This window comes from Myodes glareolus, chromosome 21, assembly GCF_982192425.1.
Source record: "Myodes glareolus chromosome 21, mMyoGla1.1, whole genome shotgun sequence".
NCBI lineage: Eukaryota > Metazoa > Chordata > Mammalia > Rodentia > Cricetidae > Myodes > Myodes glareolus.
In genome coordinates this window covers 20,445,703-20,472,605 of record NC_142046.1, presented here as the reverse complement: position 1 = coordinate 20,472,605, position 26,903 = coordinate 20,445,703, and the positions used below count along the sequence as shown (strand labels likewise).

Here is a 26,903-nt window from a genome sequence, read left to right as displayed (position 1 = left end):
ATGTGGAGAGAAAAGCAGAGGCCCCACAGGGTCACCACTACCTGGGCTGGAGCCAGCAGGCAACCTAGAGTCAGATAAACACCACTCGTCACAGACGCCGAATAGTTTAATCACTTCTCCTCAATACAGGCCACCTGGCAGGGCTGTGCAGCCCAGGCAGGCTCCTCTCCAGTGTGCCTACGTCTCAGAGGGCTTCTTTCCTGGGCTATGATTTGTGGGTGGATGCCCTTCTCCTGCGCAGCCCCTACCTCCTTTCCACAAGTCAGAGTGGGCAAGGTCAACTCTTGCCGCTGGTGTAGCTCTGAAGCTCTCGAGAGGCTCTTTCTGCGTACCCCAGCCAAGGGCCTCTCCCTTCCCCACACAGAAAAGCAAGAGCTTTTCTACTGGAAAGCCGACAAGACCCCACCAGCTGGTTCCACAAGGACCCTGAGCTAAATGGACCGTCCACTCAGTCTACCAGTTGAGGACCAACTGGAGGCTCCTTCCTGCCTTTCCATGTGCTGGTGACTGGCTTTAGGCTGAGGCCCTTCCCAGCACTCGCACCAAGCCTGCCCACCCATGTGTGGCAGGGCCCTGGCCCAGTGTGGCAGCTCCTCACTGAGCTGCTATAGTAGGGGTGGCTAGAGTCCTGTTAGGTCCACAATAGCTTTGATGAAGATAGCATCGTCCCGCACATAGGAATTCTTGGCCTCCATCTTGGACACAGGACAGAAGAGGGGGCAGCCACTGGCGATATTCATGTCACTGACAGGCCTCTGGAAGGAGGATGAGGTAACATCAGGCCTGAATGCGTCGATGACATGCTCCCGGTTGTTCTGGTCCAGCAACATCAATGTTACCTGAGAAGGAAAGAAACCATGTGCCCGTGAGTCACCTGAAAACCCCACATCAGTCCTATCCTGCCTCCCACAGCAGTGGGACTAGATACTGGCCACAGTGCGTCCAGCTTCTCGCCTGGGAACAGCACATGCCCATGCTGGTAGCATCTGGAAATCGAGGCTAAAGCTTAGTACTACACACCGTGTTCCCGGGTGTTGCTCCTTTCTAGCGTTCATCTACAGACATTTTCTTGCCGAGATCCTGAAGTTTGCTGGAAGCACTTCACAATTAGAGTGGGGTCTGACTGCAGGCCACGGAATGGTCTAGACCTCACCGCCTGCTCTGAGTGAAGGGACTGTCCTCAGTCCATCTTGGTCTATGGAAGTTTAGCTCCTTAATTAAGGCAGACTCTGGTTTTAAACAGTCACACCCTCACTCCTTCCGCTGAAGCATACTTCCCCAGAAGACTTTCACACACACGTCAGTCATGAAGCCAGGTGTGTGTGTCACACCAGCTGCAAGAAACCACTGGAGCCCACCACCCAACAGGCCCAGGCTGGACAGACTTTGTCTTGGACTACCTGGCTATTTGGAAGTTGTACCCAACCTTATTCACAGATTCCCCTGAGGATCCTGGAGCTGGCTTTCATACCTTTTGGTTAAAAGGCCACCGCAGGAGGGCATCATTGGGACCTTTCATCACCACGAAGAAGAGAGACAGGTGAGTTCCCCGTCCAGTGCCATCGCCATTCAGGTAGACACGCAGACACATCTTGTAGCCATACCTGCTTGTGTAGAAGGCTGAAGTATGGAAAAGGCCAGTGAGGACAGGGCAGGACACAGCTCATTCACTTGCAGTCCACCCTCAGCGACATGAAAACGTAATCTTTCAGCTTTTGGGAAATACCAAGGGAAGATCTTCCTCTCAGAAGAAACCTCCCAGCCCCCAGACAATTTTGCCATGCAGCTCAGGAAAGGCCCCAACTCCAAATCCTACTACTCTGTCTCTTCAGAAAAGTTCCTAGTATGTATGCTCACATGCAATACTCCAGAAGGAGCAGGTGAGCCATGACATGTATGTAGAAGCCAGAGGACAGCTGTGTAGAGGCACTTTTCTTCTTCCAGTTTTTTGAGATAAGGTCTTTCTAGGTAGTCTGGAACTCCTACGACTCACTATATAGATCAGGCTAACCTCAAACTCATCTACCTGCTTCTGCCTCCCAAGAGTTGGGATTAAAGGCCCGTGTCATCTGGCTCTCTCCTACCACTTTCTTTGTGTGGTCCTGTGCCACCAATGCTCGACTTCTCCTATTCTTTCCCCGCCCCTCAAGACAGGGTTTTTCTGTTTAACAGTCCTAGCTGTCCTGGAACTGGCTCTTGTAAACCAGGCTGACCTTGAACTCAGAGATCCACCTGCCTCTGCCTCCCAGTGCTGGGATAAAGGACATGTGTTTCTGTTACTACCGCCTGGCCTCTCCTACAACTTTTAATGTGGATTCCAGAGACCAGTTTCACAAATCCAGTGAGCCGTCTTGCTGCAACCTCCCCTTAGAATTAACAATGATAAACTACGGTGGCAAAAAGATGGTAGCTGAGGTCCTCAGCAAGCTATAAAGGGAGTGCAGGCCACAGGAACCCAAGCCTGCCTCAGCACAAGCAACTGAGGAGCAGGAATGCACATGAGCAGTCAATGTCCCTCAGCCCCTACAGTAGTGGTTCTCAACCTGTGGGACGTGACCACTTTGGGGATAGTGTATCAGATATCCTACACATGAGTCATAATAGCAAAATTACAGTTAGGAAGTAGTAACAAGATTAATTTTATGGTTTGGGGTCACCAGAATATGAGGAACACATAAAGGGTCACAGCATTAAGAAGATTGAGAACCACTGCTCTACAGGTAATAAACAGTCAGAACACGGTTAAGGCTGTGTAAGACAAGCTTCCCAACACGAGTACAAGTTCAGCCTAGGCAACACAATAAATCTAAGGCCACCTTGGCTGTGGGATATAGTGTGAAACCCAGTAAAAGACACGCAACATACTGCTGAGTGCAAGCAAAACATGTAAATGGCTGACTGTGAAGATTAATTTCAGTGTCAGGCTGACTGGGTCAGGGAACAGCTAGAGGGCTGGGGCAGCACTAACCCCAGTGTCTGTGAGGGCTGTTTCTAAGAGACTGAGATGAGTGGAGGACCATGTGAGAGAGAGGGCCCTTGGGAGAGGTGGACCACGTGAGAGAGAGGGCCCCCGGGAGAGGTGGACCTATCAACCGAGACTCTCAACAAAAATAAGGAAAATCAAACTGGTCTCCCTGCCCTGGGGGTAGGACCCGTCTATGAAGTCAGACATCCAGCTTTTCAGTTTCCACATGAAGCTGGCCTACTGTAGAACTCAGCAGCTACATGTGCCAGAGTTATAGGTGGGTCTGCAATGCTCCACCCCATGGAGCATTAAATGTCTATTGCTGCCTGGAGAGGGTGTTCAGTCCCTGAGGGCGTGCCCTTGAAGGAGACAGCAGCCGTGATGTGCTGCAATCAAAGCAAAGTGGCTGAGCAACCCTGAACTGGAACCTCTGGAGCTGTGAGTCAAAGTGTATCCTCTCAAGGGAGAGCTCAACAGCACAGTATTCAGGTGGTTTTGCTCCCAAAAGGCTGCCTGCTACAGTGACCCTCATGGCAACAAGACTGTCCATGCTCCGCTGACCCACCAGAGCTAAGCCTCTGCAGCAAGGCTCCAAATGCAGTGCTAAAACTGCCTCCCCTGTTCCTTGTAGCCTTTGCCTGCTACATGGGTGACCAACCATATCCAAAGCAGCGCTTTCACACAGAAAGCTTTCCCTGTCTACGGCCCCATGAAGACTGCTGCAAAGGATATGGGCTCCTCAGGCTCCCTTACCACGCTCACTATGGAACCCTGTGGAATTCCTGTAACCTGAGCCTGCACACTCCACCGGCTACCACCTACTAAATCACCTGCAAGCAGAGGCACTGCCAACATAGACTACCCAAGTCTAGAAATAGTATCGGGCACTCCAGGCTGCCCACGTGTCCCTTGAGCTCTTCCCTAAAACAGAGAAGACAGGGTCTCTAGGCTTGTTTACTTCTAGCCCTTGCTGACGCCGCTGTGAGGACATGCTACAGAGCTGAGTGGAGTGCTCAGTCTTCCATAGCAAGGGAGGAACCGCGAGTGTCAAGGCTAATCCGGTAGGAGAGGGTCTCAGAACCTCTACTGCAGTAGCAGTTTTGTAAAGTAAGCCCTTTCTTTCTTTCTTTCTTTCTTTCTTTCTTTCTTTCTTTCTTTCTTTCTTTCTTTCTTTTTCTTTTTTTTAATGTATACAATATTCTGTCTGTGTGTCTGCCTGCAGGCCAGAAGAGGGCATCAGATCTCATTTTAGATGGTTGTGAGCCACCATGTGGTTGCTGGGAATTGAACTCAGGACCTTTGGAAGAGCAGGCAATGCTCTTAACCACTGAGCCATCTCTCCAGCCCCAAAAAGTAAGCCCTTTCTGACAGGTGATGACATTATGAAGTGGCTGAGCAGGGAGAAGATACTAAGGGACAAAGACAAAGGCCTGGGCCATCACACGGTCTATGGGCACATCTACAGACACACAGGGGAACTGTGAAGAACACAGCAAGGTAGGCACAGTGGCATGGTTAGAGTGCAAAGAAAGGAGCACAAGGGAAGCAAACTGTACCCTGCAGGAACACACACTCTCCTCTTCAGCTCCCAGTGGTACCCTAACGAGAAGCTTAAGAGCACCCCTACCAAGACCCTGCAGGTGGATATGAGAAAGGAGAGTGAGGAACATCCTCACAGGCTCCCTGCTTGCAGCAAATACCAAAACGGAAACTGGGAGTCAGGCAAGTTTGGAGCCATGGCCCTGCTTGGAAAGGTCTGTCTTTCCTTATTCACCCAAAAGTCACCAGACTCATCTGCAGGTGACAAGGGGCATACTCTATACACATATAGCCTGGCACCCAACAGCTCCTCATACCTATAGACTCCCAACTGAGTAGGGTATGTTGCCCAATTTGCTTCTCAAGAAGATGCAGACACTCCTGGTGCCAGCTGAGTATGTGCCCTGCCCCAGCCAGAGAACCATTCCACACAGCCTCTGAAGCAGACGGGAAGACCACAAATGGCACCTGGGGAGAAGATGGCGGGTGTACGGCCAGCTACAGCTTCCTGGCGCTTTCTGGCAAAGTCTGAGATCTTCCAGATGAAGACTCCATCATAGGTGGATGCTTCCAACTCTGAGACCTTCTGCTCCAGGTCGGCCATGGCCAGGTCCTTGAGGCCAATGCTCCTCTCTAGTTGCTGCACCTGCAGAGCAGAGACCACTTAACTTTGATAAGGCAGGGACCTAATTGCTATATTCCATGCACCCTGAGCTCCCATTCCCACACTGCTAGCCTTTGGAAGTCTCTGGAGTCTTTTCTGTCAGGAGCTACACCCTAAATATGAGGTACATGTTCCAGTTCACTTAGAAGGCTCTGGGCCTCCATGTACCCAGGAGCTTCAGCAACCCAGCACATCACATGACTGATGTTGTCCTCCTAGGCCTCGCTAGCCCATCAAATCCTATGGCTGAGTCTCTCAGAACATAAGAATCAGAAAGCAAGAGGCCAAAGTCCAAGTCATGGAGTGTAGGAGCTCTATGCTGTACAGGCTCCAGAGATCCAGAACTTGCTATCCCCGCTAGGCACAAACCTTGTTACTCAGGGCCTCTATCTTGTCCTGGTCTAGCCGGTGCTGCCGGCTACACGCCTCTGCAGTCACTGCCACCCTCTCTACCTCCCGGTTCAGGACGCAGACAATGTTCTCGAAGGTGGCCGTCTTCTGTTCCAAAGTGTGGCACCGCTGCAGCAGCTCCGGCCCCACCTGGCTTTGGCTTCCCTGTGAGGCTGGGGACTCCAGGAATGAGTTCAGCAGCATGGCCAGGTGTTCCCGCAGCCTCTGCACCTCATGGGCCTGCAGCTCTTCAGTCTCTACCTGTGGGACAGGACAGCGTTTGTACAGAACCAGCCCAGGCGGTGCGGCACCGTGGCCACACTGCGCTGAGGGACATGTGGTTGTTATCTCCAGACAGACGCTCTCAGCTACTGCTCCAGCACCATGCCTGCCTGCTGCCAAGCTGCCCACCATGGTTGTCATGGACTTCACCCTTCTGAAACTGTTAAGTCCCAAATAAACTCTTTCTTCTAAAAGTTGCCTTAGTCATGGTGTCATTACACAACAATTATAAAAAGTAACTAAGATACAACTAAGTATTTTCAAACTTGTGCACACAATTTTTTAAAGTGGTGTACTTATTTTTATTTTGTGCACATTAGTGTTTTGTCTGCATGTATGTCTGTGTGATGGTGTCTGATCCCCTGCAATTGAAGTTACAACAGTTGTGAGCTGCCATATAGGTGCCAGGAACTGAACCTAGGTCCTCTGGAAGAGCAGCTAGTGTTCTTAACCGCTGAACCATCTCTCTAGCCCTTTGTGTAAACAATTTTAAGAAGTTAGACTTCAAAATTACAATAATATCATTACACTGTATGCTAATTAAGAAAAATAAAAAGGCACAGTGGCAAATGCTTTCAATTCCAGCATTCAAAAGGCAGAGACAGATGGATTTCTATGAGCGCAAGGCCAGCCTGGTGTACATACTAAATTTAAGAACAGCCTGGACTACATAGTAAGAATCTGTTTCAAAAACAAAAACAAAACATCAAAAATCAAAACTCAAGCCCAACCTAAAATAAAACCAAGGTTGGCAAGATGGCTTAGCATGTAAATGTGCTGTCACCAAGCCTGATAACCTGAATTTAACCCCTGGGACTCATATGCTGGAAGGACAGAACCAACTCTGAAAGCTGTCCATTGGTTTCATATGGATTCCAGGACTTACACACACAAACACACAAAATGAATGTAATAAAAACATTTACAAAACATAAGTAAAAAAACACCAAGACACCTGAGTCCCAGTTGGAGGCACAGGCACCTGGATGACAGGAGGCCCAGCAGGAAACACCTCACAGGGCAGGAGGCAGCTGGAACTAAGATGAACACAAAAGGACATGCCATCTGCTCAGTGGCTTCTCCTGCAGGGGCCAGCATGGTCACCACAAAGCTAGAGCTTTGTGAACTGAAAAGGCCCAGGACCAAGGTGACAGCAACTCGGCTACTACCTTCTGCAGGGAACTCAGTTGTTTTGAAATGGAGGTAGCAACTATCCCCACCTCCAACAGAAGAGGAGAGAGATGCTGTGTCACCAGACACCATATCCTCAGCTTGCCTTCTCTTACCCTTAATGTACACACCCTACAGGCCCTTTGGACCAGCACATGGTCATGAGTCACGGTGGGAAACAATGTCCAGGGGCTCCCACTGTACAGATAAAGAGGGACAATAAATGGAGAAATAGCTTGTGCAGGATGAAAGTGAGGGAGGGGCAGGTCTGCACGAACAGAGGGGCACATGTGGACAGGGACCTGTGGAGGCCAGAAGGAGTCCTCAGAAGCATAGCAAGGCAAAGGGTTAGGGTGGGGAGAAGTCAGCTTCTTCAAGGATAGCCAGGTCAGTGACCAGGGCAGAGGCCAGCCGTCTTGGGAGAGAGAGACTATGGTAACTGTGAATTAAATTTTGAGGGGCCACAGGAGGATCTGGTCAAGTCATATCTTGCTTTAACAGATCAGAGCAGCAGAGCGGTCAGAAGGTGCCCAACCAACACAGGAAGCCTGTCTCCAGCAGATGATGAAGCAACAAGACAGGAGTTGAAGGGACAGGAGCCATCTGCCAACAGCCGAGGATTTATTATTATTTATGTGAATATGAGACAAGAAAAGGATCTTGCAGACCACGAGGCACTGGGGCTTTAGCCAGACAACTGAGCAATCAATGTGCTTTTTTTCCCTTGGGAAAGATGGGAAGAGGGTGGAGAACAAGGAACTAGAAGGTCAAGGTGTACTTCTTTTTTTTTTTTTAAATTTTATTTATTTATTTATTTATTAAAAATTTCCACCTCTTCCCCGCCTCCCTTTTCCCTCCCCCTTCAAAGTGTACTTCTAAGGTGTCCATCAGATATCATGTCAGAAGGGAGGCTCATGTCAGAAGCATATATATTTAGGTACTCTCAGAGATAGGTAGTGATCAAAGCCACCTAGAGATTTTCATGGAGTAAGCCTGGACACCTGAGGGCAGGAAGAAGGATTACTGAGAGATAGTCAGGGGAGATACCAGAGAGGCTGAGGAACCTAGGAGATGCCAAGGCTGGAGACAGGTTAGCATAACAGAAAGACCCAGCCAGGTCCCTAGCCCCTAACAGCAGACTTACCATCTCAGAACAGCCCACGGTGTGGAATCTGCAGGGAACCCGACACTTGTTGCATGCTCTAACATGGTCCTGAAACTGAAGGATCAGGAGATAAAGTTACCAGCGTCATTGTCATTACTAAGGGTCTCCCCCTACCTCACTTGGGCCATTTGCTTAATGTACTGATCAATTCAGAATTAACAAAAGAAACCACTAGTGGCACCCTACGGGCCTAAAACAAGCCTCTTCCACTGTTAGTCACTGGGAAGCAGATATTTCAGGACTGCTGTGGAAAAGTCTAGCTCCTGGTTTTGGGTGAAATCCATGCCACACAGAAAAAAAGCCAGCTGTTATGTCTGTCAGGCCTTTTTTCTTTTTTTTTTTTTTTTTTTGCTTTTTTGAGACAGGGTTTCTCTGTGTAACAATCCTAGCTGTCCTGGAACTAGTTCTTGTAGATCTCACAGAGATCCACCTGCCTCTGCCTCTTGAGTGCTGGGATTAAAGGTGTACGCCACCACTGCCCAGCACTTCTGTCAGTCTTGAAAGTAGACAATATTGAATACCTGGGCCTCAGGTAGAACATTCAGATTCATAAGCATAGAGCGTAAAAACAGGCCAGTCCTTTGTGTTATGGAGGGACAGGACAGGGCAAAAGGACTACTGATGAACACATGAAACCTAAGCACACACTCCACTGAACACAAACATTTCACACACAACCAAGGCCACATGTCTGGCAAGGGAAGGAGAAAGACCACCTCTTTGAGATCCAGTGAGGGTAAGGAGTTATTTTTTTTCACCTACCATTCTAGGCAGCAAGCATGGTCAGGCTTGCCCTGTGAAAAACTCAACATAAAAAAAAAGAGAGTGAAGGCGGCTGGAGATGGCTCAGAGGCTGAGAGCACTGGCTGACTTTCCAGAGAACCTGGGTTCAATTCCCAGCAACCACATGGCGACTCATAACTGTTTCTAACTCCAGTTTCAGGGGATCTGAAGCCCTCACACATATATACATGCAGGTAAAACACCAATGCATATGAAATAAAAATAAATACATCATTTAAAAATAATAAGCCAGGCATGGTGGAGCACACCTTTAATCCCACCACTTGGGAGGCAGAGGCAGGTGGATCTGTGAGTTCTAGACCAGCTTGGTTACAGAATGAGTTCCAGCTAGGGCTATACACCAAAAATTTTACTATTTGGAGTCCCCATGGTCATTTGTATTTAACTAAAATATAAACTACTTATTTCCTGGTGGTGAGAGGTATATTTTTTTGTCAACAAGAAGGAAGCCCAGCTCAACGGTAGAAAGTTTGCTTGGTAAGCATGAAGCCCTGAATCCAATCCCAACACTACATGCCCCCCCCCACTCCCAAAAAAGGAACTTGCCAATCGTAACAACACAAACCATGACTGTGTGTGTATACCTACAATCCTAGTACTTGGGAGTTGGAGGCAGGAGGATCAGGAGTTCAACGTTATCCTTTGTTACACATTAAGTTCCAGGTCAGCCAGGGCCACAGGAAACCCTGGTAGGGATGGGGGTAGGGGAATGCCAGACAGGGTGAAACGTGCCTTGAAGGCAAATCCATGACTTTAAGGCCAACCTAGTCTACATAGCAAATTCTAGGCACCCAGGGATATATAATGAGACCCTGTCTCAAAATAAATGAATGACAAAAAAAAAAAAATCCAAATGAACATTGAAGGATTAGTCACTATGCCCCAGAATATGCCCATTAAGGTGATAGCAAGTAAGTCTCACTTTGTGGCTATTCTCCCTTTGGGAAGCAGGTCACAAACTATCCCGAATGACAGACCTTCACCACTGGCCATCAGGTCTAGCACCCATGGACTTCAGAAAATGGAAGGGATTGCTTTACCTTCTCCCGAGAGATCTTCTTCTTGCCACAGCCATCACAGGTTAAGGGGAACTTAGGGCAGACCTCATAGTGCACCTAAAAGAAAAACAGACACATTAGATGGGGATGCCAACACCAGGACAGGGCAGTGAAGGAGAAGGAGGCGGGGACACATGAACTGCTCAAGACAACAGCCAGCATCTAGGAGGATACTGATGTACACATGGCTCCTCAGATCCTCTCTGAAGCCGTGTTTAACACTGAATGAGATTCTGTAGGCACCCTTACAAAATCAGACTGCAGGACTTTCTTCTTCCTCTACAGCCTCCAGAGAACACAAGAAAGAAGAGAACAAAGGGTCTACGTAGAGACAGAATGACTGTGCAGGACTTCCACAGAACCAGACTAGATTATCCTCACGTGGCCCCACAGCACAGCCAGATTACCTTTTAGAGAGACCCTGATATGCTACTACAGAGTGCCCAACATCAGATGACTGTCTGGCCTGATCATACAACAGAGGAACACAGTGCCAACACCAGGATGTGGAGAGCAAACACAGCAGGCAACTGAGAAAGGACTGGAAAAAGAGATACTGATGACCCTGACTCCAACAGAAGTGAACAGTCTCACAGCGAGAATGCGGACAAGCCAGAAAGTGACAGAGCAAATACTGTTAAATTATAGATATGTTCTGCCTTGGACATGTCCCCCAGAGATCTCCACACTAAAGGCTTAGTCCCTAGCATAGGTGTGCATGTGATATAATCCAAAAGGTGTGGCCAAATGAAGATTCTAGGGCCACTGGGAACATGCCCTCAAAGGGGAAACGGAGTCCCTTACTCTTTCTTTCTTTTTTTTTTCTCTTTTGTTTGGTTTTTCAAGACAGGGTTTCTCTGCAGCTTTGGAGTCTGTCCTGGAACTAGTTCTTGTAGACCAGACTGGCCTTAAACTCTGAGTCCCTTACTCTTTCTTTTTTTCTTTTTTCTTTTGGTTTTTCGAGACAGGGTTTCTTTGTGTAGCTTTGATGCCTGTCCTGGAACTAGCTCTCTTTTTTTTTTTTAATATTTTTATGATTTATTTATCTTTTTATTTTTATGTGCATTGGTGTGAAGGTGTCAGATCCCCTGGAACTGGATTTTCAGACAGTTGTGAGCTGCCATGTGGGTGCTGGGAATTGAACCCGGGTCCTCTGGAAGAGCAGTCAGTGCTCTTAACCTCTGAGCCATTTCTCCAGCCCCTGGAACTAGCTCTTATAGACCAAGCTGGCTTCGAACTCACAGAGATCCCCCTGCCTCTGCCTTCTGAGTGCTGGGATTAAAGGCGTGTGCCACCACCACCTGGCGCCTATCACGTACTCTAAAATCAAGATAAACCTTCTCTCTTTGGAAAGAGATTATCTCAGGCCCTTGTGAAGGCCGTGGCAAACTGTTACTGATAATCCCAAACCCCCACAGACGAAATGACACAGTCAAGACTTGCTGATGGAGGAGTGACACACAGCTGGTTAGTCACAGTGCTGCTTCCTCTACCTGCTGTGCTTCAAATTTTCTTGAAAGACACATTTTTCTTGTTTGGGGGAGGTGGGGTCCTGAGTACTGGGATTATGAGTTAACTCACGCAATTGTAAACACTTGAAACTAGCCAGGCGGTGGTGGCTCATGCCTTTAATTTCAGCACTTGGGAGGCAGAGGCAGGCGGATCTCTGAGTTCGGGGCCAGCCTGGTTCATAGAGCGAGTTCTAGAACATCCAGGGTTACACAGAGAAACCCTGTCCTGAAAAACAAACAAAACAAGAAAAGTACTTGAAATTTTTTTTCAGTCCTGTATGGTAGGACAAGCCACTAATCCCAGCACCTGAGAGACAGAGTCAGGAGGATCTGCGAGTTTGAACCTGGTCTACACAGCAGATTCCAGTCCAACCAAGGCTACAGATGAGAACCTGTCTCAAAACATACATGTATATATTTCCAGATTTATTTATTTTATATGTATGAGTGTTTTGTCTGGTAAACCATATGCTTGCCTGGTGCCCACATAAGTCAGAAAAGGGCACTGGATCCCTGGAACTGGCGTTATGGATTACTGAGTCATCATGTGGGTGCTGTGAACTGAACCCAGTTCCTTTAGAAGAGCAACAAGTACTCTTTACTGTAATCACATACCGAAGCCAAGTCCCACCAAGGACCTTCTAACCCCCATGGCACCATGGAAACCCGTATAAAGAAGAAGCTAAGCAAACTCCACCTATGGCAGCAAACTCTAGCTGAATGCCCAGGTTATAGACACTGCCACCCAGGCTGTACCCGCCAGCGCACCTCCAGGTCTTCACGGCTACAGGGTGCCTTGCAGTGCTGGCAGCTTAGGCTCCTTTTGGGGCATTCCTGCTCAGTGTGACGCTCCTTCTCGCTGAGGCGGATCAGGCCTTTACATGCAGGACACTCGGTAAGCAGGAATGGGCATTGTCCTTCATGGCAGCTCTGCAACAAAAGGAGGTATATGAAGATAGTATGCAGACCCTGCGGGTAGCTGCTGCACGTGCAAGTTGCTTGGAGTTCCATGTAATCCTGCCCACCTCCTCAAGATTGCTCACTATGCAGACGCAGGTCAGTATACCCTCTTCCCACTTTCAGAAACCAGGGATGCTGACTCCTAGCTGTACTAGACTGAGCTGCTCCATTGCAGCTGGTCTCTGTGTGGGTGGTACCCCAAGGATACTTTCTTCTTCAACTATGCACCCATGACACCTACCCCTCCCTGTGTCAGCTCCCAACTAAGTAAGTACATTGTTCTCCAGTATATAGACAAACACACAGCGGGGCCATGCTGCAGATCTTGCCAGTTCTGACCTCGTCACTGTTACAGTGGAGGTGGGAGACGAAAGACATAGAAGAGAGACAGAGATCGTGTGAAAGTAGCTACATGGCTCCCAACACCTGCAGCTCTGGGCATGGCTACCTAGCGAAGGCCTAACGTACCACATAAATAGCCAGGCCAAGATGTTGGAAGGCCAGCCTAGAGCCAGCTGTTATCAATGTACAGGATGTACATCTGAGATCTATGCTGTGAAGGGCCAGACTGATCCACAAGAGACTACCCTGGACCCCAGCCCAGCACACTGAACAGGAGCAAACCATGACATAGATGCACTGTGCCTCCCAGTCGACCAAAGAGCAGTAATACAGGGACATCCTACCTATAAACCAGGAGAGACAGGGCAATGAGCAAGTCCCCGGTTAAATGCTTTTCTTTATATGAGTTCCCTTGGTCATGCTGTCTCCTCGCAACAATAAGACACTAAGACACACAGTTACCAGAGAAACATAGCATAGAGGTTGTCTAAGCTATCTTTTTGTTTTCCCTTCCTGAATATATATTTTTTTCAGGGAGGATGCAGGTTGAGACAGGGTTTCTCTGTGTAGCCTTGGCTGTCCTAGAACTGTCTCTTTAGACCAGGCTGACCTCAAATTCAAGAGATTCGCCTGCCTCTGCCTCCCAAGAGTTGGGATTAAAGATGTGCGTCAACCCTACGTTGAGCACATAGGTCAGTACAGGAAGCACACTCAACACTATGCAGCCTCCACTGTTCATTCATAAAACTCTCACCTTTCTAAACACTAACTCCCTCTCCATTAATAGATACCTCCGCCTCTGGAAACTTTTACCCCACTGCCCCTGCTATGGACTCGCCCCCCTGGACCTGGCTCATCTCACTGAGCTCACAGAAGAAACAAGAGGAAAACTGCCAGGAGAAGGTTAATAGGCAAGAGGTTAAGTTCCTGAGGCTGAAGGCAAGTCCAGAGCAGGGCAGGAGGACCATCAGCCAGGCCATCAAGATGTAGGCTGCAGCTCAGAGTCTGTTCTGAGAGGACGGGGCGAGGAGCCCTCATTCAACCCCCAGGAAGAGGCGGGATTCTAGACAAGGAAAGGCATGCTAGGTCTGAAAGCTGGGCACCCCCACAACAGGACACACAGGAACACAGATGTGCTATGTGCCACGCTCCCATAACTCCTGGTTATAAAAAGCAAAAAGAGGGGCCTCGGGAGGAGTTACTATGCTGTAACAGTTTACAGAGCATAAAAACTAAAGCACAAATAATTACAATTTAGCTAAGAGGCTCTATACGACTTAGGGCTGCGGAGATGGCTCAGTTGAATAGAGCAGCGTACTCTGCAACCCCAATGTTGGGAAAACAAAGCTAAGGTAAGATGGCTAGCCAGCCTAGCCTGACTGGTGAGCTCCAGGTCAGTAAGAAACCCTTTCTCAATAAAGAAGGCGGCTCCTGAGGAACAACACCCAAGGCTGACCTCTGGCTGGCCTCCACATGTACATACACACCCATTCACACACAAATAAAATACTCAAAGCTGTACATATGGGAGTAAAAAGCCTAGAATGCACAGTCCTGGATTCAACCCTCTATACTAGAAAAGAAATAAAAAAATGAAAAGGTAGCTTAGACTTGCTTTGACACAATCCCCATGGGAAACAAGGGTGACGAGCCAGCTGACAGCCTGGTGGGCACCAGGGAGCCCAGCAATGACTTGCCTCAAAGTTGCCCTATGTTTTTGAGATAGGATCTTAAGCAATTTGTTCTTGACCACAAACTTTCTATGTAGCTGAGGATGGCCTTGAACCTGTAATCCTGGGCTGGGAATGTGGGAATGGCTCAATAGTAGAGTATGTGCTGTGTTTTGTTTTTTTTTTTTCTTTTTCGAGACAGGGTTTCTCTGTCTTCTCTGTCTTAACAGCCCTGGCTGTCCTGAAACTCACTCTGAAGACTACAAAGACCCGCCTACCTCTGCCTCTGAGTGTTGGGATGAAAGTCATGTGCCACCACCGCCCAGCCCAGTATGTTCATGGCCCTGGGTTCAATGCCCGCATGAGTGCTTCAATTTCCAGCTGAATTCAGGTCCTGAGAATGACCTGAGTTGGAGCTCACTGACTAGTCTACGCTGGTCAGTCCCCAAACCCAGGGACCCTACTGTCTCTACTTCCCCAACACTGAGATGACGGGAGTATGCTGCCATCCTGACTTTTTCAGATGGGTTCTGGGGCAGACCAGATGCCGGTCCTCGGGTCCTGAGCTCAAACAGTCACAGGCAGAAGACACACGTGGCACCAACACACTCAGGCAACAAAGACAAAGCTCCGTTTCCCCACCAGTTCTGGCAGACACAATCCAATTACTCAACCAGAATTTAAATTGAACATCTTAAACAAATACAGTTGACATAACTGATTTTTTTTTCTCCAGGTTTTTGTTTGTTTTGCTGTTTTTTAAGACAGGGTTTCTCTGTGTAGCCCTGGCCGTCCTGGGACTTATTCTGTAGACCAGGCTGGCCTCGACCTCACAGAAGATCCGCCTGCCTCTGCCTCCTGAATGCTGGGATTAAAGGAGTGTGCCACCACCATCTGGCTATAACTGAATTTCTTAAGAACACATAATTGTGGGGCTGGAGAGATAACTCCAGCAGTTAGGAGCACTTGCTGCTCTTACAGAGGACTCAGGTTCAACCCCCAGAATACACACGGGGGCTCACAACCAATCTTAACTCCAGTTCTAGGAGATCCAGTGCCACCTTTTGGTTCCTCTTTGGGCACAAGGCACACATGTGGTGTACATACACACATGCAGATAAAACACATAAAAAGATTAAAAAAAGAAAATACAATGGCCATGGACACTAGGAGACCTGCCTCCCAGTGCCAGGTGCTCCTGAGTATTTGTAGTCCTGGTTGGTCTGGAACTTATGACGCAGACACCAGGCTTGCCTAGACTTTGTCGTCCCTTGTGCGGGAAAACAGGTATGCAGTGCACGCCTTGCCTTTGAGACAGCAGATTTTAACAGCGCTGTCAATCCGTTTTCAGAACAACAGGCCTCACCATAAAGGAAAAACAAAGCTAAGGCTAAACAGGATTTTTCTCCAACTTTCCAGACATTTTAAATAATTCAAACCATAAGACAAATGTTGTAGTCACAATCTTAGTTTCCAGTAAAAAAATCAAGAAATAAACAGATGTGTGACAAGCAAGAGACAGGATTATCTGCAAAGGTGGTAATGACTACACACAGTAGATAATTTCTGTCCTGGTCTGTGACATTTGCCACCAGTGAGAAGTTTTTATCAATAAAATCAGCTAAGGCAAAACTGTGCCTGCACTCCCACGTGACCAAACCCAGCTCATCTCAGGGACTTTCCAGACCTCTCGAAGGGTGCAGCCAGGGACTTTCCAGCCTGCATGCCTGCAAAGCCACATGGCACCAAGCCCATAGCCTGGCTGCAGTCCCTAACCATCAGTCAGAGGCCCACACAGCCACTGACCTCTATTACCACAGGCCTGGGGCCACAGAAATCCCAGAGGAATCTAGAGTCTAATAGAACTGGGAACTATTTTTCACCTGCCCCAGGGGGTCTCTCAAACATCCTCGAGGGCAAAATGTTACATAGGGTCCCCGTTCCCTACACCAAATTCTCCTGCATCCACCCTACTTTCCTCGGGGCCATCTCTTTCCGAGATAGCACTAGGCATTTCACTTTAAGAATATACTGTGGCTATGGCCTGACCAGGCCCTGACACCCTGCTAGAAAATAAGACTACAGTTTCTTGTTCATCCAAGTGAAGTCCAAACTGTTCAGCTAGAAAAATGAAACCCAAAGCCCGGGATCACAAAGTGTCATCAATCAACAGGACATGGGACATGTAGCCATACACACATGGCAGAGCGCAGAAGAGACAGGGTCTCACTAAGCAGCCCAGGCTTCCCTTGAACTCATATGGTCCTCCTGTCTCAGCCTCCCAAGAACTGGGATTATAGGTGTATCTCACCATGTCTAGCTGAGACAAAACCTTTTTGAAGGTTGTTGACTGGCCAACAAAGAAGAGTGAGTAACTTGACGGACCCCAGTGGCCTACCTAATCACCTGGTCTCTGTGATGCAGGGTTAACTGAAGATGCGTAAAGGTGATGCGGGGCTCACACTAACATCCCACTACACCACACTATCTGTATACCTCCTCTGCAACTACCTGTTAGATGTCTTTCCGTGACCACATAACAAATATACCCAGTACTTGAACAATTTCCAGTGTCAACACAAATCAAAACAAGAGAACCCTTATGAGTTAGCCATGATAGTGCATGCCTTTAATCCTAGTACTCAGGAGGCAGGCAGATCTTTGTGAATTCCAGGACAACCAGGGCTACAGAGAAAGATTCTGTCTCAAAAAAACAAAAACAAAACAAAAACCAACAAACCCAGAAAACAACTAACAAAAAGAAAATCTTGTGGGTATGATATAAAACACAGGATCTCACTGACCTTAGAAGCTGCAGTTTCCAACAAAGGAGATCTGCAACCTAAGCAAATGTGATGTTACCAAGGCTAACATGGCACTAGCTCCTTACATAAGGTACCTCCAAACCTGCTGTACCTCTGGGGTAGAGCTGGAACCTGAGACATGGAAAGAAGAGACAAGCTCTATGGCATAGGCCTAAGCTGCACTATTTGGGTTTCAGAAAAGGTACTCTTACAAAATAAAATAAAACAAAGAGATAAAACAAAAGCCGGGCAGTGGTGGCGCACGCCTTTAATCCTAGCACTCGGGAGGCAGAGGTAGGCGAATCTCTGTGAGTTCGAGGCCAGCCTGGTCTACAAGAGCTAGTTCCAGGACAGGCTCCAAAGCTACAGAGAAACCATCTCAAAAACCAAACCAAAACAAACAAACAAAAGCAAAAAACCACAAAGGTTCACTAGGTAGGCCAGGTAAATCCTGATTCTCCTGCCTCAGCTTCCAAAGTGTTGGGACTGCAGTCATGTGGCAGCTCACTCACAGAAAGGGACACTTCTAAGGAGCAACGCTTTTTTCACATACATTAGCCAGGCCAGTTCCAGCAGGAGTAGAGAACGGCTTCTGTAAGAACTATTTTGTAGGGGCTGGAGAGATGGCTCAAAAGTTAAGAGCACTGACTGCTCTTCCAGAGGACCCAGTTGCAATGCCCGGCACGCAGATGGCAGGCAGCTCACAACTGTCTGCAGCTCCAGTAGTCAATACTCTCACACAGACACACATGCCAGCAAATTTCAGCCACCAGGCCAAAACAGAAATGCCTTTCTACCTCATATTCTTTCAAGGTTCCCTTCCAGGTGCATCCATCATTGGGACAAACAGCTGGTAGACTCTCCACCTCCCTGCGGGCAGCATTATCTGGAAAGGCCTGGAACAGAAACATTCTTGGGTTATACCTTCTCCCAGCACCCTACTGCCTATGAAGCAACATCTAGATCAGAGACCCTACCCAAAACAACCTGGGCCATCCTCCTGAGCCAGCACACGGAGCAGAATATAACAAAGGACCAGCTAAGCCATGCTTCTGCTTCCCAATCTTTCCACCCCGAACCAATCATGAGAGGCCACTCCTCGCTCCCAACTTCTCATTCTGTTACCAATGTTACTAAACAAAATTCCTAAATATTTTCTGTTCATTTTGACTTGTTTAACTCAATACAGTGTACTTACCGAACTACTCTCTAAAATAGAAATGCCTTCTTCATACAGGCCTTCATGGACACAGGCAGCACAATTCTGAGGCCCAGAGCTAGTGGTAACAAAGGAAACAGAAAATCCCACTGCAAAATTTGCTGCAGAAATTAACTGAGCACTGTTGGCTCAGCCCGCAATCCAGCTCCACACCACTGATTCTTAATTTTTCTCATCTTTGATCAAACAAGTATGTCAACTGCACGATATTTTAAAAACTACAAATGAGAAGATTCAAATGCAGAAAAGGGTATCGTGGCTTGAACTTGCAAGTCCAACTCATTTCTTCCTTTTTTCTTTTTGAATTTGTGACTTCAGGGACCAAAGCATTTGGGAACGCAAGGTAAGTTAAGTGCTTTATCGCTGAGCCTCAACTCCAGTCTCCATTTCTTTCACTTGTGAACAAGGCATTGGCTCTCTGGTGAAGCTGACACTCCAAACACATGGCAGAAACCGTGGGTGTGTTTGTCTTCCCCACATGCACTGCTGCCTTCCATACCGTTGCCACCCACCCACATGACATTCAATGCATCCACCAGAGCAGCCTAAGGGAGCTATAATCCTCACAGTGAACTTTCTTGTGCCTGTGAAACCAACAATAATGGATTATACTTAAATTCACATGTCCAAAAATAATATATAACCTATGTTTTCATTTGTGTGCAAGAATGTATGCACGTGTGAATACAGGTGCATATATGTGTATGTGTAAGCCGAGGTCAAATATCAGGTGCTCCTTCTCAGGTACCATTCACCTTTTTTCAGATAGAACTCTCACCAGGACCTAGAGCGCGCAGATTAGGCTAGGCTAAACAGTGAGCCTCAAGAATCCTCCTATCGCTGTCTCCAGGCATATGATGTCACTATACACACATATTACCATGCCCAAGTTTTCACATGGGTGGAGGGGATCAAACCCAAGCCATACTGCACAGCAAGCACTTCACCATCTCTCTACTCAGCCCCACTGTTACATTTTTAATTTTTTAATTACATTTTAAAAATGTATTGTATATGTAAACATGTACCAAGGCATTCAGGGAGAGGTCAGAGGCCAATGTGGGAATTCCCTCCTTTCACTGTGTGTGGATCACTGGGCTCAAACTCAGGGGATCAGGCTTGGCAGCAAGTGCCTTCACCCACTGAGACATCTCTCTGACTTCTGAGGTTGATTCTGAACTTACTATGTAGCCAAGAATGACCTCAAACATCTGCTTCCAGTCTCCACCTCTCAAGAGCTGGAAACAAGAACACACTATCATACCTTTCTAAGATCAATTCTAAATTCTTACTTCTTTTTTTTGAGGCAAAGTCTATGTAGCCCTAGAACTCACTTGTAGACTAGGATGGCCTTGAGCTCAGAGATCCTCCTGCTTCTGCCTCCTAAGTGCTGGGATTCTGTTTCACTATACCCAGCTACAATCAATGGCTTTAAGTGGTAAATTTTACCTTCTTAGTTTGGGCTAAGCCTCCAGAATCCAAGGAGAATTTGTACTAACAACCACCATACTAGATAGCGCAGTCTAACATCAGACCCACCCACCTGCCCCTGCCCACTCGGGCAGCATGCCATGCACACCTGAGGATGCTGTTCAGGCAGAAGGAGCAATAGCGGTGACCACACTGGGCCTGGAAGGGCCTCCGTAGGATGTTTCTGCACGCTGAACACAGGTACTTGGCTTCTAACTTGGTCCCCAGGAGGGTCTTGGAGAAGCCAGGCTGCAGCAGGTTTAGGGAGCCAGGGGGAGTCACACTGGCTGCAGCCATGTGAGTTTTAACCCCCACACACCACAAAGCCCTAAAGAAAACAGACCACATCACACCTCAATTCAGAATCCTCTAGAGCAGTGGTTCTCAACCTTCCTAGTGCTTTAACCCTTTAATATAGTTCCTCACACCATAAAATTATTTTTGTTGCTACTTCATAATAGTAATTTTGTTACTGTTATGAATTGCAAATATCTGTTTCCCAATAGTCTCAGGCAACCCTGTGAGTCTTCCACCCTCAAAGAGGTCACAACCCACAGTTACAAGAACTACCACTTCAGAGGGAAAAGGAAGGTGGTGGCGTCTACACCAGGGAGGCACATGGTGAGGTGCCTGGGTCACTACACTGATCTTGAAAGAGGATCTAAGAAACAAGATTTTAGAGTTCTGGGAAGCCTTGAAGATAAGCCAAACAAATCTTCTACAAATATGGGAAGAGATGACAATAAGGTGACAAGAGACTTGATGTCACCCACAGTAACTATCCAATTCATGAGCTTCCTACTTTCTGGCATCAAATCGATCCTGGTTGGAGCACTTCCTGCAGAAACCAATCAGCATCCTCCACCCTACAACCATGGTCCCTACAATGAGCATGTTCTAAGATGGCAGATGGCTTCTGAAGCATACCATAGGCTGGCAGTCCTTAGGTCCCAAACAGTGCCCTGGAGGCGTTCACCTGGGCGTGAGACACGGTCAGTCTGCATTAATCACTGTTCCCTGTTTGATATCAGTTCTCCACGCACTGCACTGAGCCCACAACCTGCAGAGCCCCTCCCTCTTCATGTCACCTGCCATCCTCGCCAAGACACTTCACTCACAGCCAACTAGAGCCCATTTCTCTTCCCTCCTCTAAGCATCACCCGCCATACCAGAAGAACTACCCCTGCCTGCCCCACCCTGTTTTCCTCTTCTCCAGCCCCAGGCTCCTCCCTCATCCTCCAGCACAGCAGCCTCCACTGGGTTCCCTCTCAACTCCCAGAGTAAAGTCAGGCCTTCTGCTTCCCCATTTTCTCAGGTAGCACTCTGGGAGCCCTCACACTCAGGAGCCCCGGAAAAGAGGCCTACCCAGGCTGAGGCAGGTGTGAAGAGGCCTGGACTACCTGAAGTAGCAACCTGCTACCTCTACGTCTTCCAGCGGCCTCTCGTACCTGGAGTACACCATTTTCCAGTGACAACCTCCTTGCGTATCTCCATGTCCAAAGCAGCCTAAACGTTGAGGGTAGCTGCTAACCATACTTTCTGCCAAACAGGGTTCCTCAGCCTCTGAGAAGAGTGTGGGAAGACCGCTGGCTCTCACTCAGAAGAGCAGGCCAGTCCCAATGAGGGCAAAGAAGTCTGGGGTATGGGGTGGGAGGACACGGACCTCCAGGGTCTTAGCTGCCAAGATCGGGTTCAGTTTCAGAAGCTGAGCTTAAGGAAGAAGTGGGTTACGTGCCCTGGGATGCAGACTAGGAAGTGTGTGGTATCAGAGATGTGCTGAAGGCAGGGAGGCCATAGCAGCAGGAGCAGCAGCATTTCCAGAGTCCTCTCTTCCCAGCAAAATCCCAGTCATGTTTCATTTAACAAATTGCCTCTCAGAATCATTCCCACATTTAAATACCAGAGGCAATTCCCAGGCTCCAGGAACAACGGCAGCACTGGCCCCACTGACTTGCCTGCCCTCCAAGCCTTCGGCACTCACATCCTGGCATGCACACGGCCCTATCTAGCAGTCAAAGAACTGGTGGAAGGCTACAGTGAGAGAAACAGAGTGTGGGTCTAGTTCCACAGCCTGAGTCACTTGGTTCTAGGTCTACTGGCCAGTCTGCCAAGACACCCCCCGCCCCCCGTCCCTGCCCACTGCACTCAGGGTTACTTGCTGCTCACCAGGGACACATTAAGCCCACTCCTTGCCCAACCCTTGGCCAATCCTGCCTCGTCTGGTGGACACCCTGCCCTGTTCTCCTTCACACCGATCCCAAACACCCCACCACCACAGTGTCGAGCCACACTCAGAAGTGAGACAACTGTAAACCACTCCACTGGCCATGCCCTGACCCCACTGCTTCCGACTGCTCCCAACCACTCCAGCCCTAGGCCCTTCTTCAAACACAATGTCACTGGCCTCTGCTGGTAGTCGGGTGCTAGAGCCCCAGGCACCAACAGGACATGCGGGGATACACACCAGTGTGGCTTTCATCGCAGCAGTCATTAAAAGATGACTGCTACTTACAAGCAGCTTACTTGTACTGTGTACCTCGATTCTGATTACACATACTAAAACAATCCCACGTCATTCACAATGCACCAGTGACAGCTGCCATCTGTCACCTTCTTCTCATTCAACAACTGTTTTTCAGATGCCAGGCACCAGCATGACCGGTTTCTGTGAACCAACCCTTGGCTGAGGGTGTTGAGTCTGAAAGCAAGAGAACTCTGTTCTATCTGTACATCTCTAAGAGGAAAGAAGTCTCTCACCTGCACCTAGACAGGAGTAGTTAACAGAGAGCCCAAGCAGAAAGAATTTTAACTCAGAACACCTTGAGATCTTCAAGTATACACAACTACAGCATTACAAACAGCAGGTCATCTCCCCCTGGCCACACTGGGGAACCAGTAAGCAACACAATGACCCCACACACTCACGGAGTAGCCTTTACAAAAGAGGCACACTGATGTCTAAGGCTGAGACTCCTGAAGGGGACCTGACAGAGCTCCTGTACGGACACCAAGACAAGGCTGCTGGGCGTCCCTAACCCGCAGGACACTGCTCACACGCGCCCACATTCACTCAATTCTTCTGCATATACAACTTAATGATGCCTACATCCAAGTTCATAAAGCATATGTATAACCGACATCTAAGCGCCCACCAGGGTGGATGGCCCTGAGCAGGAGGGCAAACCTGACTCTGCCTCACTCTCGGGGTGGTTGTGTCTCCTAGCCTCACGCGTGCATCTGCGCTGTGGGAGGAAACTCACTAGCGCCTGAGCTCAGTGAGACACCACATCACAAAACAAATAAACAAAAGCCCCAGCTGGCACTAAACAACCAGAAAGATAGGAATGTAGGGCAGGTTTAACTGTATTTTATTTTTTGTTTTTTGAGGCAGAGTTTCTTTGTGTAACAACAGTACTGGCTGACCTGAAACTCTCTTTGTAGACCAGGCTGGCCTCAATCTCACTGAGATCTACCTGTCTCTGCCTCCCAAGTGATGGGACTAAAAGCGGGCACCACCACCTGGCCAAGTAAGAAAATGTTTTCATTTAAAAAAAGGCCACGACACACAGTTGGGCTCTAACCTCCCTGTCTATCACTTCTCCCAGATATGCCCCTCAGCAAGCCTTTCTCCTGCTTTGAGACAGGGTTTCTCTGTAGCTTTGGAGCCTATCCTGGCACTTACTCTGTAAACCAGACTGGCCTTGAACTCACTGAGATGTGCCTGCCTCTGCCTCCTGAATGCTGGGATTAAAGAGGTGTGCCACGACTACCCAGCTCCAGATCTAGGTTTAAATGTCTGTCTGTCTGTCTCTTTCTCTCGCTCACCTGTGAATGGAGCGCCTGAGTTCTGTTAGGACCTCAACACTCAAACAACAAATGGATAGCTCCAGCCCTGACTTCATAGCTTCCTGCTGCCACTGTGGCCTCCTGGGAGCCAGAGGGACCTTTATCACAGCATGAAGTCTGAGCCTCTACTCAGCTCAGAACCTCAATGGCTTCCCAGTTCTGGTCACGAAAGGTAAAGCTGCCCCAACTCCACCTGTCTGCCCACCCCAGCTTCCACCAGTTCTTTCAGGTCTGCACCATGCCCATTCTGCTAGCACCTTACTCCCAGGACTGGCTGTCAGTAGGCAAGTACAGAGCTAAAAGAGGAAGGAGGGGAGCCAGCTTCTACAGCTCTCCCCTCCTGGCTGCTACTAGGGAAGTCGCCTTCCACTGATGGCTGTAGTCACATCAATAACTAGACAGTCAGCAGCTAACTCTGGCACCCAGTGGCACACAGCACAAAATCCCTTTCTATGACAACTGGCCCAGTCTGTCACAAACTCACTTCATCCCCAACCCATGCCCTCTGCTCTAAACAGAGCACCCCAACTCTGGGTCATGTGCCTGCTGTCTAAATTCCAAATCCTTGATTTTCTGTGCTCAGATTTCCATTTCCCATCCACATAAATTACAACCTGCCCCCAGACATCAACGACACTGCCCACCCGGGTCCCAGGTTCTCGGTGCGGAGCGCATTCACTGGTCTCCTTCTCTAGGCTAGCAGCAGGACAAGCACAGTACAGTAGTGTGACGGATGCCCAGTGTGGCATCCAGGTGGAGCCTCCACCATCTCTAGAAAGGGGCAGGGCCAGTAAACAGGGGAAATTTTCCAACATAAGCCTTGAAGCTGCACACCCCATCTTTGGCGTAATCGGCAGGACCTATGGCAGGTTTTTTCTAGATTTTTTTTCTTCTCCAGGTTATCTTGTCCATGCCTGTACAAGTTCACAACTTCCTATGGGATCCACCTGCCACGGCAGACTCACAATTTACGTAACAACACATGGGCATCCCACTGTCAAGAAGGAAACCCCAAGCCAACCCCTGAAACAGCAATGAGATGACGGACTTCCTTCCTGGAAGCACACTTCCTTCCTGGAAGAGGGCCTTCTCCAAGCTGACTGCTGCCGTTCTGCGCGCGGTGCAGCCCAGGCTGCGACTCCTTTATGTGCAGGAGGAATCACAGTCCAGAGGTTCCTGGAGGGCTCTGTCGGAAAGCGCCCCATGTGCTGCAGCCCAGGAGCCAGTGAGACTGGACGTGCACGCGCACGGCCTCACTCCAGTCGCTGCCCAGACTTTTCCAGGCTCTCATCAGCCATCAGGTGTGCAGAGGTGCTGAGGACCAAGTCTGCCCCATGATGACCGGCAAACAGGAAAGAGTAATAGGGTTCCCGGCAGCCTGCATTGTCAGAGGCTAGTCTGTCCAGTTACAGGAGTAATTGGGGGAGGGTCCCCAGAGGAGGAAAAAAAAAAACAGCGAATACATCAACATCTCACAGACGTGTCAGGGAGACACTACAGCTGGAAGCGCTCAGCCTTCCAGTTGTGCACACGAACTATCCTTGAGTCGGTGGTGGTGGTGCACACTTTTAATCCCAGCTTTTGGGAGGTAGAGGCAGGAGGATCTCTGTGAGTGGGAAGCCAGCCTGGTCTATAGAACTAGTTGTAAGGGTTACATAGAGAAACCTTGTCTCAAAAAAAAAAAAAAAAGCAAATAATGAAAAAAAAAATCCTTAAGCTTTTGTCAATGCTTTAAAATGCTGTGGTACACACGAATACAGCCATAAAGCTAATTTTTAAAAGACTTAAACACCAATTTAGGATTGGTTGTGGGTCTCTACCCGGTAACACTAATTCTGGGTCACTAAAGACCCTTTCTCAGCTAGTCACACAGGCATGGGGCACTGTGGAAAGACCAAGTGTGACCTCTCTGAACCAACTGGTAGCCAGATACAGAGGACTTCCAACTAGTGAACTGCTCGCAAGATGACCTTGCACTGTGTCCATGGGGCTGAAGGTTTCCTGAGTCCCCCAACTCTGTGCTTCTCCAAATTTAGGGCCTGCAGGGAGCACGCCTTTGGTTTCTAACCAATCTCATGCCCTCACTACCTGCTTGGGGTTACATGTCCATCTTAAAGAGTGTCCACCAAGCCCAACATCCACTAAGCAAGCTTCAAGGAGAAAGGGGCCCTGGGATCAGACCAAACCTCTGACACTTAGGCATCCCATCAAGATAGCTCCCAGAGAAACAGAGGTCCTGAGGGTCAGAAAGGCGAGATCAGAAAATATAAAGGACACCAGGGAAAGGTTTTAGGGGGAGGGGGTGTCCGTGGGTTGTGGAGCCGGGTGTCAGAGTCTGAAAGGACGACGCCTGAGTACTGGGGGTGTCAGACCTAATTTGACTCCCTAGGTTCAAAAGCTGATGCAGGTGGGGAGATGGGTTGTGAAAGTGGCCCGGGAGACCAGGCGTTCGCCCAAGCGCAAGTGGGGCTTGGGGGTCCCACAGACAGGGCGCCGGACCGAGATCGGGGTAAGGGACCGTAAGGCCGTGACCCCGAACCACAGCGCCCAGGACCGCGCGCGCAGCCACGCACCGCTGCCGACGTCGCGAACTTTTCCGGCCCCCCTCCCGCCGACTTTCAGTTTCCGGCCCCGCGGCTCCGAACCCCACCCCCACCCCGACGGCGGCAGCCCCGCATCTGACCCCCAACCGCCACTCCCACCCCGCGCCTGACCCCGGCCACACCGGCCGTGAGCGCCGACCCCGGCTCAGATCCGCGCCGCCTCACCCAACGGTCTCCGCGCGCCCGGAACTCACCGTCCGCCGGGAACCACCCCCGCTGCTGCGGCCCGTCCCGCCTGACGGACAGACTCACGAGCCTACCAGGAGCTCCCAGGGAGCGGCAGCGGGCGTCGATTTGTCAAATAGGCCTCCCTGGGCCCTCTCCTCTGACGGACGGCAGCAGGAACCTACCAGGAGCGATCAGGGAGCCGCAGCGAGCGGCGATTGGCCGGCGCCGCGCGGCGTGGTACCGAGCTTGTTTCCCCGCTTCCTAGCAAAGTCT

At 49.1% G+C, this 26,903-nt stretch overlaps 1 protein-coding gene across 4 annotated transcripts; it reads right to left on the bottom strand.

Moving 5' to 3' along the window:
* Positions 1-88: 88 nt before the first annotated feature.
* On the bottom strand, positions 89-26,732 carry Traf2 (TNF receptor associated factor 2). Of its 4 annotated transcripts, none has more exons than XM_048426278.3 (11): positions 26,657-26,732; positions 20,123-20,341; positions 18,523-18,601; positions 18,122-18,220; positions 12,317-12,478; positions 10,020-10,094; positions 8,155-8,229; positions 5,538-5,819; positions 4,973-5,150; positions 1,472-1,620; positions 89-839 (listed from the first exon to the last, which is right to left on the bottom strand). In XM_048426278.3, exons 2-11 carry the CDS (start codon positions 20,308-20,310, stop codon positions 621-623), a joined length of 1,506 nt encoding a protein of 501 aa, XP_048282235.1. In that variant the 5' UTR covers positions 20,311-20,341; positions 26,657-26,732; the 3' UTR covers positions 89-620. The 4 variants fall into 4 exon arrangements, with proteins under 4 accessions (XP_048282235.1, XP_048282232.1, XP_048282234.1 ...); XM_048426275.3 differs by having other exon boundaries at positions 26,628-26,671; XM_048426277.3 differs by lacking the exon at positions 26,657-26,732 and adding an exon at positions 26,602-26,636.
* Positions 26,733-26,903: the final 171 nt, after the last annotated feature.